Raw genomic sequence first — 15,645 nt, forward strand, 5'->3', positions numbered from 1 at the left:
TGAGTTCAAATTATTCTTATTGTAGATTCCAAGATATCTTGTGAAACGAGTGATCAAAGCAGAGCAGTTTTTCAACCCCCATTTGAGCTATTTTGCCGCATCATTTTATTCGCTGATGCAGTCAGCACTTTCGCTTTTGAGTAGATGGATATTTAGATTTGTCGTGCCAAGCGCTGACGTCACGTTTCCATGGTTGCATTTCTGCTGGATCTAAACAAACTCACATGTGTTTAACATGGCGGCGTTGTCGATAACATCGTTCGCAAAATACTTCTCAGATGAGCCTAAATCTTTAAACCGTGGCGAAAACCATTACCAATCTGGACACGTTCTATCTTTTTGCTATTGTGATGGAATTATCAGAGGGTCAGTGCAAGCGAGCATGAAAAGTACGACGTATAAAGTCACAGTAAGTGTAAAATTTCTATTACTCGATGTCTATCCGTTAACATCGCCAAACCAAAACTTATTTAAATTAAGTGATTTCGAATCTTCGTTTAAAGGAAATCTTGAAAAGTAAGCTTATATTTCTTTTTCTCTTTCCTTCGCAGATATATCTTCAAGAAAACGAAATACGTTCCACAGAATGCGAGTGCCCTCGTGGCGGTTCAAAGTGTAGTCACGCTGTAGCTCTGTTCCTTCATGGCTACCACAACTTAAGTAGAACTGACATCGAATGTCAGTGGAAGAAACAAAAGGCATCCGAGGTGGTTAAAACGGTAGAAGATCTGTATCCACCCAAAGAAACTAAAGTCCTAAAACGAAAAACTACAGATGAGGACAGAGAATGGCTACGGAACAAGCTGAAGAGATACGGCGAGTTCACAGGAATGTTATGGCTTTTGAGCCCCGAACCTGACAAAGAGAATCGTCTGCCGATCTCCACAGTCGAAGAAATCATTTTATCGAGAGAGTTTGTTGAAAGCGGACTTGATACAAATTTCTTGTTGGAAAAATTGAAAGTAAGTGAGCAGCAAGTGAAATCAGTCTGTGAGATCACGAAAGAGCAACGTGAATGTGGAGAGTGGCATGTGGTGAGAAAAGGACGTTTGACTGCTAGCAATTTTGGTCCAGTTCTTGAAGCAAAAAGAGTCACTCCTTCCCTTATCAAGCGTGTTCTTGGAGAATACGACATCTCTCGAGTGCAGGCTGTTCGATGGGGTGTCGTTAACGAGAAAGAAGGAATAAAGGCCTTCACCAAATTAACAATGAAAGTAGTAAAGGATTGTGGCCTTTGGCTACACAAGTCTGGTGTTTTGGGTGCATCACCAGATGGACTTGTTGATGACAATGCGATCATTGAAGTCAAATGCCCTTACACACATCGCAATTCAACAATTGAGGAGGCTGTTAAAGACCCTAAGTTCTGTTTAGTAAAGAGAGATGCTGGCTATTGTTTAAAACAATCCCACCACTACTGGCATCAAGTCCAGGGTCAGCTGTTTATAACTGGGAAGCAAATCTGTTACTTTGTGGTTTGGACAACAATGTAAACTGTTGTGTTGGCAATCCAGAAAGACTGCACATGGGAACCAAATCTTCTTTCACTTCAAGAATTTTATACAATTCACATGATTCCTGCACTTGTTGATGGTGGTCTTTAAATTTTAAGACTTTGTTGTAAAATTAATGTAGTTTTTTATAAAGTAATGGATTTGATAATACATACTTTTAGAAATATTTTTTAAAATATTGTTTTATTTGGTAAAATCATTGCAACTTTTACAACAAATATGCAGTAACTGAAGGGTGTATATAAAATAAAAATGTTCATGTTAATCTTAAAATTGTTTTTCTTTAAACAGCAACATTTGCTGGGGTTTTTACATTAGCTACTTGAGACAAGAAAATGATAGATTCATTGTAATCGTATTTGAATACAGTTGGTTATCTGAATTCATAATAAGACTAGCATAAGGGTGTGGTGGCAGGAATACTGATCAGAAATAAATAGTTTGTCATTAAGTTGTGTATCATGATTCCTTGTATCATGAGCAAGTAAAATAGGGTTACAAGCTTTTCACAGATCACACAACACCTGTCCACTCTTTGTATCAGAATACAGTTAATTGATTAACTATGATCAGACAATGCCAATGTATACCAGGCCTTAGTAAACTGATGTAAGATGATCAATATTTCAATTAAAATGACTAATCAAAGTCAACAGTGTCATTGGTTTCCTTAATTAATGGGTTTTGTAAATTAACTAAAGCACCACATAGCTGTATAATCTTACCAGAGAGGGATCGCAAGTATGGTGGCACAAAATTTAAAATTTTATAGTTCTTCAATCTAGCATTAGCACGTTCTACGTGTATACGACATTTTGCAATGCTCTTTGTTAACTTAACTTCACTTTCTGTAAATTTTCCATTGTTCAAGAATGGGGGAATGTTCACATATACACCATTAGGAACAATATCATTTATCAAAAACCCTTTATCCGCAAGTATAATATCCCCAGCAACAAAATGCTTTAATATTCCTGACTTTTGAACCGTTACTTTATCTGATACTGAGCCAGGGAAAAGTTTACTTACATAAGTTATAACCGCGTTGGGTGCCACACCAACAATTGTCTTAAAAGAATTCATACCCCTGTACGTTGAATATGTCAATTTTTGGTCACTCATAAGCTTAGGTGTAGCAACCTCGATATCGGTGCAATCTATTACCATACGACAGTCTCCAAATAAGCTAAATGAGCCTGGAAGTGAAGTTTTGTTTTTTTGTCTGGATGGAACAGCTATCTCCATTTGATCTTCATATAGAATTTGGTGCAAAACATGGATAAATGTTGTCACAATATTCGCTATTGTAGCAGTACTGCAACTAAAAAGTTCAGCTAAATGTAAGTTATGATAATTATGTCTAATCTTCATCAATGTTATCAATATTTGATCTTCAAAAGATATCTTGTCTACTTTCCAGCCACACACGTAAACAATATCGTTGCGGTATCTTTCGGCATATTCGACAACAATGTGGAACATTTCTTTGTTTGGGAGGCCAGTTTCCATGTTGATTACCTTTGAATCCATGTTAAAAGAGCTGTAGTTTCTTTTTAAGTAGCTTTCTTTTTCTTTCAACTCGGATACTTGGGTCTTTAATGTCCCTAGCTCTGCTTGTAGCAGGATATTTTCAGTCTGCAAAGTAGTGCATTTCATTTGCATCTCCTCGCAACTGAGCTCGCAAGGCTCGTTCTGGTTGCTCTTCGTCGAAGATTCTGAAAGGATCTGCTCGATAGTCGTTGTCTCTGGGACTTCAGTTCTTTGCTTTTTCCTTTTTGGAGCATTTCGAGATTCAAATAGTTTGTCTTTATTCCAGGAAAAGACCTCGGGGCCTTCTTCTTTACTTCCTCGGAAATGACAACTACAAACTCGAGCGCCTTTGCCAGGTTCACGATCAGCTCGTCTGGAGAGAGAAAACGAAGGTTTTAAACTTTAATCATAACGTAAAAAAAAGCTTTTTTTCTCTCTAGAGGTCTTTCAAAGGTATAATCCACAGGTCAGTGCACTTTTGAGTGGTTAAATAAAACCATCTTCCGCGTAACTATAACCGACACGTGGCCGTGCATCATGGTGGTCATTGTACCAAAAATCAACCTACCTTATTAGAGAAATCCATTTTCTTCTTTGAGCAGGATCTTTGGGGAAACGGTAAAAGCTGCAATTGTGACTTTCTGACTGATGATTGCAGTCGGGAACGAAGCATTGGCCCATTTTATGATGAGATGTAACGAAAGACGCCAAATAGTGTTTAGATCCAGCAAAAATGCTACCATGGTAACATGACGTCACACTTCGGCACTCTATTGTCTGTAGTTTAATGGAATGAGACCAAATCTATGTCGCTTGCTTCAATTATGAAATATCCTGTAAAGTCTGTGTCGATAGCTACCTGAAAGTCTTTCATTACCCTGACCCAAAAGTCACCTTACGGTCGGAAATTATGGGTTGCATATACCGATTAACATTTTGGCTTCATAACAAGTACATTGAAAGGCTTACAGTATTACTCGCCAGTACACTTTTGCTAAACGCAGAGTGCTGAGTAAGTGACTGATGTTTATGACAGAAGCATTTTACTCGGTATTTCGGCGATTGTGAGTCCTGTTGTGAACTGATCTGTTCCTTCACTTTAAATGCTGAGCTTCGAACTCTGCTGACGTTAATTGAGAATTTGACTCCAATGAATAACATTGAAACGTTACGCAAGACAGGCAGTGGCAGAATGACAAGAACCCTCACCCCCTCTCTCTCTTATTGTGGCGAGATCTGTAAAGCAGAAATCATTTAATCGAATTGGCAATTAATTAAACAAGAAATAAAGGAACCCGCGAAGGTAATTACCCACAATCCGTTATTCCCTTGAAATATTGTTTACACTTCATAATACTGTAGAAAAAGGAAATCTTGACCCGAAATATAAACCCAGTGTCATTTTTTTCAAGGAATTTCTTGTCTAGTCCTCGACCTCGATGATTTTTTTTTTCATGCATCGTATGTGCTGATCATGATCTGGTTGGATTTTGTAGTTTAGTTTCCTTTTGGTAGAAAGCTAAGGTTAGTCAATTGCTTCTTTGCTTATCAACTAGACGAAAGGTTTGACTAGCTCTAAATATTGAGGTCAGCACACACGAAGGGATTCGACTAGTCCTTACAATTAGTCCAATCTGTCATTTGTCACAATTGACGTTACGCTACAAAAATCGAAATTGCTAAAATCACGAGATAAGTATGAACTGCACCCTTAAAAGAACCAGTGGTTGGGTAAGTGATGGTATAAAAATTTTCTTCATCTCATCTGTCAAATGAAACTGTTCCTGCGTCGAATTCAACAGTTCCTGAAAGTCTTGAATTGAACCAGTGAGTTAAAGTCATTCCTATCTTCTTATCTTATTCTCCAATGTCTAGTGAAACGAATGATCAAAGCAGGGAAGTGTTTGCTGAATGAGTATATTGATTAATGCAGTCAGCGCTTTCGCTTTTGAGTAGATAGATACGTCGATTTCTCGTTCAAAACTGCGTCTGTTGTTTCACTCAGTTCATAAAATATCTAGTCAGTTGTCTGTGTTGATAGCTTTCCGAAAGTCTATTATTATCTCAGCCAAGAGCAACCGCTATCTTACGGTTGGAAAAAAATGTGTTACATGTCAACAAACTTCGGAGCTTTATAAAATGCTCAGTACGCCTTTTTTCAGATTGCTATGAACTTGATCGATGAACGTGACAGAAGTATTTTGCACGGTATTTTGATTGCCAGTTCTGTTGAGACATTATCTGTTCATTCACTATAAATACTCATGAGCTTCTGGTAAACAACAGCGCCTCGATTTGGCTAGAATCCCTAATCACCATCAGGGAGCTATGAATATGACGGATCAGTCAACTCCTAACAGCTTAGTATAAATCCTAGTCTAGTCGACAATTCCCCTACATTACTGCCGGACATTAATGATCCATGACTTATTTCTTGCTTTCCAGCTTTGGTTTCAAAAATTATTGTAGACACGAATTATCTTGGCGGCGTTGCTCTCTTATGCGGATAGCAACAAAAATGAATGGCACAGTGAGAGAATCGATCTTAGTTCGCGCGTGAAAACATCAATTAATAAGAGCCGCTCTTAAGAGTTTTTCCGAGAGGAAAAGTGCTTTAGATTTAAAATCTGAAAGTCCAAGAACGGTAGCATTAACGTTTTGTAAAGATTTCCTCAAATCATAAACATTCTAGAACAGGAAATTCAATTGACCTCGGTTGGGAATTTGATTCCAATAAATAAGATTTAATTTGACGCAGATATTAATATTAATATTAATATTACGCAGACAGTGACAGAATTACAAGAACCCTCGTACCCTCCCTCTCTAGTTGTGGCGGGGTCTTTCAAGCAAAAATCATTAATTAAATCGAATTAGCAATTCAACAAGAAATACAGGACCCACGAAGGCAATTACCAACCGAGCGTTGCTCGCTTGGAATATTATTTACCCTATATGCCGCCTCCCAGTTAGCTCAATGGATAGAGCGCTGGACTGTTGTGCGGGAGGTCGAGGGTTTGAGCCCCGGCGGGACCAATACTCAAGGTCTTAAAATAATTGAGAAGAATATGCTACCTTACTATAACATCAAGAAATGGTTAGATATTCTAGTCTTCTCGGATAGGTCCGAATAAATGGCGGTACCGTCTCCTGCAGGGTTAGGGGTAGGAGACTTTAATTTCCCACGTACGAGATTACTGTGTGATGGATGTCCTCCCCTGGGGTGGGATGGGTGGGTTTCACAGGGCCCCATTTAAACTAGCTATCTGCTAAACTGGGCCACCCTGTATAAATATTCGTAAATACAAATAAACACAAAATACTTCATAACACTGTGGAATTAGGAAATCTTGAACCGAAATATAAACCCGGAGTCATTTCTTTCTAGGGATTTCTTGTCTAGTGTTCAGCCTCGATGGTTTTTTTATTTCATCTACTTCATTCATCGTATGTGCTGATCATCTGGTTAGACTTTGTGATTTTCTTTTTGGTAGAAGGCTTAAGGTTAGTCAATTGTTTCGTTGTTTATCAACTAGAGTAGAGGGTGTTTTCATTGGTCCTGCGCTGATGTTTGCACACACGAAGGGACTCGACCTGTCCTTGCAACTAGTCCTATTTGTTACAATTGACATTACGCCACAAAAGTACACATCGCTTGATAAATCACGAGATAATAGTGCACTGCTGCCTTAAAAAAAATCGTGGAATGGTAAGTTATGGTTTAAACCCACTAGCCATTTTTTCCATGCTTTAAAAGATTGAAATCTCCATAAGGGACTTGTGACAAAAAAAACACTCTGCCCTTAAGTTCAGGGACACGAATAACGCGTAAGACAAGTTCAGCGTTTGAGTGGAAGTTTTAGGGATTGTCTGAAGGAATTCGTGTGTTAATAGTCGGTACCAAGGAGCAAATTTTAGCCTTAACAGCCGACAGCGCCTCGCCTCCAATTTAACGTAACTCGGTCCTCCCCAAATTTTTCCTTCAATCCTCTTGTCTTCGCTGATATATACAATAAAGGTTAATTACGCAACACATTACACAAGTGAAGAATACAAGTTATGTAACAGATAGAAATATCACCCACTACATTGATCCTAAGAGAATAAAATAATTATTTACATATCCCTAAATAAATACTTTAGCGCTTTCTTGACAATATCATTGAACCTAAGCAAGAATGTTCTGTATGATAGCATACTAGTTATTTTTACGGGTCGGTTGGTCTTCGGAAATTACCTCCACCTAGAAAATATTTTTTTGACCTCTCAACTTGTGTTACGTTATTTGTAAGTTGCAAATAGTTTTTAAAATGTTTAATTTATCGTTCGAGCTACCATATCACTTCACTGGCTTGCTTTGCGTCTTAGTTGTTTCGCCTCACTATACAGCACTTAGGATAGGCCGATATGGATTTTCCGAATCGATACGTTACCGTGTAAGGTATTGGACGATTTTCTTCGATATCGATATTGTGACGTCATTGAGTCAAATGGTAGTTCCAATAATTTCATTGGTAAAAATATAAGGCTATCTTGCACTGTTAAACTACGCAGTGTTTAGTGCTTTAGAGAAGTGTCAATAAGACAATTAAAAGTTTAAAACCAGATTAAGGACTCAATGTTTCATGCTCAATGCCCGACTCCTTGTCAGGGGTTGGTTGCTGGCAATTTCCTACAGTCCGTCACTCGTGTGCACTGTTGTTTAATCCTCATAACATTGTAAAAGTAAGAAATCTTGACCCGAAATCTAAAACCCTGGGTCATTTCTTTCTAGGAATTTCTTGTCAAGCGTACAACCTTGCTGGTTTTTTATTTCCCCTGTGGTATATGCTGATCACCTGGTTGTATTTTGCGGTCTCACTTTTCGTGGATATTTAAGGTAAAATTTTTCTTGGGGCAAACTAAGTCTGAACTGCAATGTGTCTCTTGTGGTGTTCCTCAAGGTTCAGTTCTGCGCCCCTCATTATTTCTTATCGCTATCGATGATTTTAGTAACTGCTCTGAAATTCTAGATTTTCATGTATTTCCAGATGATCCCAATCTATTTTATAAACATAAAAATCTTAAGATCCTTGAATTCAAAGTACATAATGAACTAGTAAATATTCATACTTAGTTAAGTGCTAACAAACTTTCACTTAATATTGACAAGTCAAATTTTATCATCTTTCACCCTCCACAAACAAAGTTACCCTTTCATGTCAACCTCCGTCTTTAAATGGAATGAACCTAAACCAAGAGTCTTCAATAAAATATCTAGGTATTGTAATTGATTCTCATTTATCACGGAAAAGTCAACTAAGCCATATTGCTTTAAGATCAAGCGAAATATTGGGATTCTTTCTAAACCTCGTTATTATGTGAATTTAGACATTTTGATTAAACTATATTATGCTTTAATTAATACATCCCTTTTTAATCCATAGTTTAATCTCGTGGGGTAACACTAATATTCTTCGACTGCCCAGCCTTTGTTTATCTTACAAAAGAGAGCAATGAGAGTGATAACTTTTTCTAATTTCCATGAGCATTAATTCTAGTCTTAAATTTAAGCGCTTAAATATTGTTAAACTGCCTGACCTTGTCTTCGTTAATACTGCAGCCTTTATGTATAAATTTTACAATAGACGCCTACCATCTGTGTTTGATACATTTTTCACTCAAGTAAATAAAAAACAACTACAAAACTAGAAGTGCCTCGAATTTGTCCTACCGGCTATACCTAAAATAAGAACAAATTATGGAATATTTAATTTAAGGTTTAAGAGCCCCAAAGTATGGAACTCGATAAGAAAAAATTTGAAAACCTCGTCAATCTCAAACTTCAAGGAGTCAGTAAAATGTGATCTAGTTAAAGACTATTAGCTACTTAATAGGTACTTATTAGCAACTTATGTACTTATTAGCAGTGTCTTGTTTTCCGATTTACTGTAATCTAGTCTCCTGTTAATTTCTGTAACCTTTTTAAGTGCTTCTTTATTTTGTGGTTTATAATTATATAGCTGTTACTATTTACCATAGACATTGTGCTCTTCTTATATATTAGTGTTTAGTATTCATAAATAAGTCTAACTATTTTAGACTTCCTTCATATCTTATAAACTCCGTTTCTCTTTTCTTTCTTCTTCTGTGTGTGTGTGTGCATTTGTGCTTCAATCTTCTTGGTGACCTGTATTTTAATTTTTATTTAATGCTGATGTTAACTAGCTGCCTGGCTCCGCTAGCCCCCATCGTTATTCCAGGCTGCTAGTACTCCAATTTTATTTCTAATAATTTCTTTCAATTTATAACTTTTTTGCTTAGAGTAAGTATGAATGCGAGTACAAATAAAGATTATCCGTGAACTTGTGCAAATGACGTTTAGTTCTAATCTTTTTTTTCTTCTTCGATTCAAACTCGAACATTCTAGTGATGACAAAGAAACCTGAAATGTTACAGCTTACTCTCGTAAACTGGCAAACCCATTTCATGAGAAGCTAATCTGGATTTGTTTGAAACAAGAATTAGTGGGATTTTTAACTTTTTTTGTCTCGCTCCAGCTCCTTTTTTGTACTTAGCATCACACGTGCTGTGTCCCTATTTCATCCCTATCCACCTACGCTCGTACATTGCTGCAAATTTCTCTTTTGTGTTTCAATAAATTTGTATAGCTGGTAATCATGTGAGTTAAAGCGATCTATTGTATGAACCATCTTCTCTTAATTACTTGACGTTGTGGAAATAGAAGCATCGTAGAGGACATCACGAGATGAACACGTCTCGCTGCTTTCGAAATATTTGGTTCTCCTTCGCGTTTCCGTCGATGATTTCAGAACTGAACCACTTTTCTTCTGTTCAGTAAAAATTAGGGGCTTGCCTCATAAGTTTTTGAAACTTCTTGGCCTCGGTATGTTTCATGAATTCTCATAAAGTGTTAAGAAATTCATCGAAGGGAACGTTCGAACAATTTTGACAACTTACTAATAATAATGTGGTTGTCTTCCTGCTCGTCTGTTCGATCCGAACTGCAAATGATAAAGCCAACAGATTTGTTGCTTTCTTAAAACTCTTAAGCATATTGTTCTTTACCAGCTGACCATACTGACTTTTTGGAAAAAAAAAGTATTGGACAAAAGTTAAGTTCATACTGTTTTGCGTTGGACTTATTATGCTCACTGTTCTTAACTGACTGTCGGTTACAATGGAAGATTCCGTTTTTCGACGTTAGTATCGATAGTTCATACCGACGAGAGCATATTTTTCTGCTAATTTTTCAAAAAAAGCGGAAAAACTCATTATCACTTCATAACACTGTAGAAATAGGAAATCTTGACCCGAAATATAAACCTGGTGTCATTTCTTTCTAGGAATTTCTTGTCCTCGATGGTTTTTCATTTCATCCATCGTATGTGCTGATCATCTGGTTGGATTTTGTAGTTTTTCTTTTGGTGGAGAGGTTAGTCAATTGTTTCTATGTTTAACAGCTAGAGTAGAGGGTGTTTTGATTGGTCCTAAGCTGATGTTTGCATTCACGAAGGGACTCGACTAGTACTTACTACCGGTGCAATCTGTTATTTGTTACAATTGACGTTACGCTACTTAATCACGAGATAAAAGTGCTCTGCTCCCTAAAAAGAATCGTCGTTTGTTAAGTGACGGTTTAAAAACTGAGTAGCCCGGCAGGTTTTCTATGCTTTAAAAGAATGAAGTCTTCATGTGAGACTTGTGGTCATGAAACACTCTTTCCTTAAGTTCAGGGACATGAATGACGCGTGAGAAAACTTCAACGTTTGAGTTAAAGTTTTAAGAATTGTCTGAAGGAATTTGTGTGTTGATAGTCGCAAGCCTTAACAGCCGACTGCGCCTCTCTTTGAAAACGAAAGCGCAACGCGGAAGAACCACGTATCAAGAAATGGTCTATTGTTCCGGCTCAATTTCACACATTAAGTTGTAAACAATAGTCCTTTTGTTCTTTGTAGCGTTGAGGGACTTTAGCCGAAGCAACGCGAAAAAGTTCGTGACTAATCGGAAAAAAAATTTTTGGCATCACAATTTAGCTATTTTGGAAGAGTAGGTAGCGCATGTTTGCACACGACAGGTAAATTGTCACCGGAGTACCCCAAGGGAAAATTAAACGCTGATTTAGCCGCTTCGGAATGATATGGCCAACACATATGATATGGCCAACACATCTACGAATTTTATGGTTTCATGATCCCTAAGTTAATTAATTTTGCTGATTTATTTGCTGCGTTCTCTGTGTCTTTCCTCCATAAGTAATCTTAAATATTCTTAAATTATCACGTCCTTAAATACCAACCCAAGCAAGAATGTTCCCTATGTCTGCATACTAGCTATTTTTATAAGAAGGTTGGTCTTCGAAATCACTTCCACCTAGAAAATATTTTCTTGGCCTCTCAACTGTTGCGTTAATTGTTACTTGCAGATAATTTTTAAAATGTTGCTTAATTTGTCAGTCGTGCCACAATATCACTCCATGAGCTTGCTTTGTGTCTTCGTCGTTTTCCTTCAATACACGGCGCTAAGGATGGGCCGATACGGATTTTCCGAATCGATACGATACCGAGTAAGAAATTGACGTTTTTCTCCGATATCAATACTGTGACATCATTGAGTCAAATGGTCATTCAGGTGGTTTGATTGGTAAAAATATAGAGCTATCTTGCACTGTTAAAGCTATGCAGCGTTCAGTGCTTTATACAAGTGTCAATGAGACAGTTAAAAGTTTAAAACTGGATGAACGACTCGATACTCAATGCTTAATGCCCGACCCCTTGCAATTCCCGACCGCTGGCAATTCGCTACAATCTGTTACTCGTGTGCAATGTTTACAACTCATAACATTTTTAAAGTAAGAAATCGTAACTCGAAATTTAAAACCCTGGGTCATTTCTTTCTAGGAATTTCTTTTCAAGCGTTCAACCTCGCTGACTTTTTATTTCAGCTGTGTTATATGCTGATCACCTGGTTGGATTTCGCGGTTTCACTTCTAGTGGATATTTAAGGTAAAATTTTTCTGTTTCTGTGCTTGTCAATTAGAGTAAAGGGCTTTTTAACCATTTAACTCCCACGAGTGACAAAGACAGAATTCTTCCCTACAATATCAATACGCTATCAGGCAGACACCTTACGGTCATTTAGGGGACTATTAGTTGATTCAATGACAAATTGTCCCTGCTAATGAGATCTTCGGAATGAAAGGATTAACTGATGTCTACACGGTTAAGAACAGCTTCTTCAATAGTTCTTATGCTGTACTGAAAATTAGCCCCAGGCCTCTTTTTCACTAAACTTTTCACGACTCTTGAACGACTGATTTGGACTCTAATGGAAAGGCTTTTGTGCTGAAGCAAAAGCAATTCTTTTAAGGATTTAGAAAGCAGTTTTCCTGGTATCGTTGAGAGAACTGCTTTGGGACACTACTTAATATCGGCGCCAGTATAAACAGGCCTACATTATACACTTAATGTATTGTCCCGAAGGAAACAGGTAGCTTTGTTTCCCCGAGAGTCCTGAGGTTTCCCTCGACTTCATCTCGGGAAACATCAAGACTCGAGGGAAAACAAAACTAACTAGTTTTCCAAGAGACGATAGATCAAGTGCTTTGTTACATATTTAGACTTTCCCTTATAAAATCATATGACAAAAACATGCTGTTGTATTCGGCGCGCGAGCAACAACTGTGCATTTGTATCTCGGTCGGGAAACATTTGTGTTTGGTCAAAGGCACTTTGACCAAGAATCAACCAATCACAGTGCTCGTTTTGTTGAGTGAAAGTCTAGGTATATATTTGGCGTCTAAACATGACCTTAATATGTGACGTTATCTTTTTGCGAGAGAAAGGTTTCTCGCCAGTATCGGTTGTTATTTGCTGTTTTTCAAGACATTTTCGCAAATTAGATATTGATAATAACGGCGTCGCTATAATCACTGATGCGGAAACGGAAGAAAAGAACGATGAACCATTGTGTTTTATGTGACGACTTCAATTTCTCTTAAAAGCTTTTTCTTACCTTAGAATATTTTAAACTTTTGTTTGGATTATTTTCAAATTTGAATTTGAACATTCTAGGAAATATGAATCGTATTGGATTGACGTCAATTGGAGAATGCTGATGCATTAAATGAATCAGTCGTAATGAGTTTCCAGTAATTACTAAGCTAATACTGCGTCTAAATGAACGCTGGGATTGGCCGAGCCAGCATCAGGTCGCTAAGGGGCATGTTGTTTCGCGCGGCCTCGATCTTTGTTGTTGTTGTACGAGATGCAGATCCAGAAGGACTTCTTAAATTCTCTTTAAAATTGTGTGTTTGCAAAGCGTTCTTCTTTTCACGATGGGTCGGAGGAAACCTTTGATCTGTGTGGGATTGTGAAAATGACCATATCGTATCACATTACAATTTACTTTATCCCCCAATAAAGCCCTGGCGGTGAATTTTCTACAGTCCCCCTTCCCTCCCCTCCCCCCTTTTATACTCCGTCGGAGGTGATAGAGTATAAAGGGTGAGCACAAACTTATCAGTTAACAAATGCATACTACCATTTTCAGTTGAGTGAGAAGCGACGAAAGTTTGGCAAGCAAGTTTTAAGGTTAAAATCTTGTCTTTGTTTTTGTTGTTTTTGAAATGTCGTTTGACTTCTTTTGCCGACCTTCCAAGAGAGTCTCAATGGGGCGGGGGAGGGGGGCTTCACGTTAACGGCTGACGGTTAAAAATATTGGAATGTCGTTTATAAAACGAACTAAACGCGCATAATTGGCCGTAATTTTTCATAATGAAGTGTTTGTATAGAACTGTTCATTTGTAACACCTATTTTTTATAACTGACTAAAGTTTTACGACACGGGAAGTCAGTTCGGTCGCTGACCAGGAGTTAAAAGACTTACATAAATGTATTTTTGTGATATATCAAAACTTTTATCTATAAACAACATAAATTTCGCTCAATTAAGACAATCATTTAGTTCTTAATAAAGGATATCTAAGACAGTTAACGGCTAACATTGGCTTGCTTATTTGACGGTTGACGATAAAAATATTGAATTTTTGACGGTTGACGGTTAATATTTTGGCCATTTGACGGTTGACAGTTAACCCCATTGAGACTCTCTTCCAAGTTTGACAGTTGGCGACGCACAGCTCTTGAGATTTGGTTACCAAACGAAGAAATTTGCCCCACACAACTTTACTGTCAAATCCCCGTCGCCAAACTTTGTCCGTATCTCACTCAACTTATAATCGTAGTAAATGTTTCGACAAGTTTAAAAGTTCTTAGTCCTTCAGTAGAAAAGATAAACAAACTGTTACAATTAACTGACTTAACTAATGGAGAGATTGCTTTTGAAAGGGTCTGATTGAATATGGCCGCTCCAATGGAATATACTGCAGAGCAATTGAATTACTACAGGATCTGTTACATTGTCACTGATGTACTAGCTGAAGGCCTTCGAACAATCTTCAAACAAGAATGGGACAATCGCTACAAGGTAACTCTGGGAGAATGGAAGGACCAGCCGAAAAATGGAATGGACTTTAAGAGCCATGAATCCCCACGAAACAGAAGTAGAAACGCCCGTCTCTTGAAAACTATGGTCAATGGTGACAGAGCGGAATGGGATTGTACCATGCTGTTTTATGCCATTCTTCATTCCGATTGCATCCGCGGTCTCCCTCCAGCTGTTCGGTCTAATGTGCATGTTCTCAGAAATTTTCGCAATGAAGAATTTGCGCACATGCCACGAGGCCACCTTTCCAGCAAAGATTTTCAAATTGCGATTTTAAAGGTAACTACTGCATTTCGGTCGCTCCGTCTTCCCATTCTACAAATCCTTGAAGTCCGAAAACAGACAAGTTTCCCAACGGAAGAGTTAAGAAATGTTCTGAAGAAAGTTAACGACCTTCAACAGGAGGTTCAAAATAAGGAGACAAAAATTCAACAACAAAAAAAGGAACTTGTTGAAAAAGAAACAAGACTTGAAGAAAAAGACAAGGAACTTGAAAAAACAGAGAATCAGCGGCAGACGCTTGAAGAACAGCTGCAAACCAAAGTCCCCCCATTTTGCATTCTCCCCCCTGAACCTGCACATGACGTCTCCCCTCGCGAATCTGATGTTGGTAAAATCATACAACATCTCAAAGCACTCAAAAGCTCCAACAATCACAGCTTAAGCACCTTGTACTTATCAGGAAACCCTGGAAGTGGAAAATCTCAGCTGGCTCGACTAGTAGCCAAGCAATTTTTTGACGAAAGCAAAGAAACTCCCTCTGGGATTTCATTTTTTATGACGCTTAATGCAGAAAATTCAGAGACACTTTTGGAATCGTATGTCTCTTTCGCTCGAAACTGTAAATGTCCGGATTACTCAGTTACAGACACTTACAATTCCAAAGATCTGAACACAGAAAAGAAAATTGAAAGTCTCAAGACCCTGATAAGCGCAAAAATTGGGCTTTACACTTCGTGGTTACTGGTAGTTGACAATGTCACTAATCTGTCCCAGGTATATACTTATTTGACAGATTTAGCAAACCAGCAATGGATGAGGGGCCAGTTATTGATAACAACGCAAGACACCGCGTCTATTCCTTTGACAAGTTCTT

The 15,645-nt window shown here is 37.9% G+C and overlaps 2 protein-coding genes across 2 annotated transcripts; one reads left to right on the plus strand and one right to left on the minus strand.

Annotated features, from left to right (window-relative positions):
• The first annotated feature begins 179 nt into the window (after window positions 1-179).
• On the plus strand, window positions 180-2,162 carry LOC148730257 (uncharacterized). Its single transcript, XM_088761341.1, has 2 exons — window positions 180-409; window positions 552-2,162. The coding sequence occupies exons 1-2, from the start codon at window positions 236-238 to the stop codon at window positions 1,491-1,493; spliced, it is 1,116 nt and encodes a 371-aa protein (XP_088617467.1). The 5' UTR covers window positions 180-235; the 3' UTR covers window positions 1,494-2,162.
• On the minus strand, window positions 1,679-3,813 carry LOC111344316 (uncharacterized). Its single transcript, XM_022951539.2, has 2 exons — window positions 3,613-3,813; window positions 1,679-3,417 (listed from the first exon to the last, which is right to left on the minus strand). Exons 1-2 carry the CDS (start codon window positions 3,723-3,725, stop codon window positions 2,154-2,156), a joined length of 1,377 nt encoding a protein of 458 aa, XP_022807274.1. The 5' UTR covers window positions 3,726-3,813; the 3' UTR covers window positions 1,679-2,153.
• Window positions 3,814-15,645: the final 11,832 nt, after the last annotated feature.

This window comes from Stylophora pistillata, chromosome 5 (assembly GCF_964205215.1).
Source record: "Stylophora pistillata chromosome 5, jaStyPist1.2, whole genome shotgun sequence".
NCBI lineage: Eukaryota > Metazoa > Cnidaria > Anthozoa > Scleractinia > Pocilloporidae > Stylophora > Stylophora pistillata.

Bases quoted from the DNA above. Each gene is read 5' to 3' on its own strand.
- LOC148730257 (XM_088761341.1), top strand. From the start codon at position 236: ATGGCGGCGTTGTCGATAACATCGTTCGCAAAATACTTCTCAGATGAG. The intron at 410-551 runs GTAAGTGTAAAA...TTTCCTTCGCAG, and splicing joins GTACGACGTATAAAGTCACA to ATATATCTTCAAGAAAACGA.
- LOC111344316 (XM_022951539.2), bottom strand. From the start codon at position 3,725: ATGGGCCAATGCTTCGTTCCCGACTGCAATCATCAGTCAGAAAGTCAC. The intron at 3,418-3,612 runs GTAGGTTGATTT...TTCTCTCTCCAG, and splicing joins AAATGGATTTCTCTAATAAG to ACGAGCTGATCGTGAACCTG.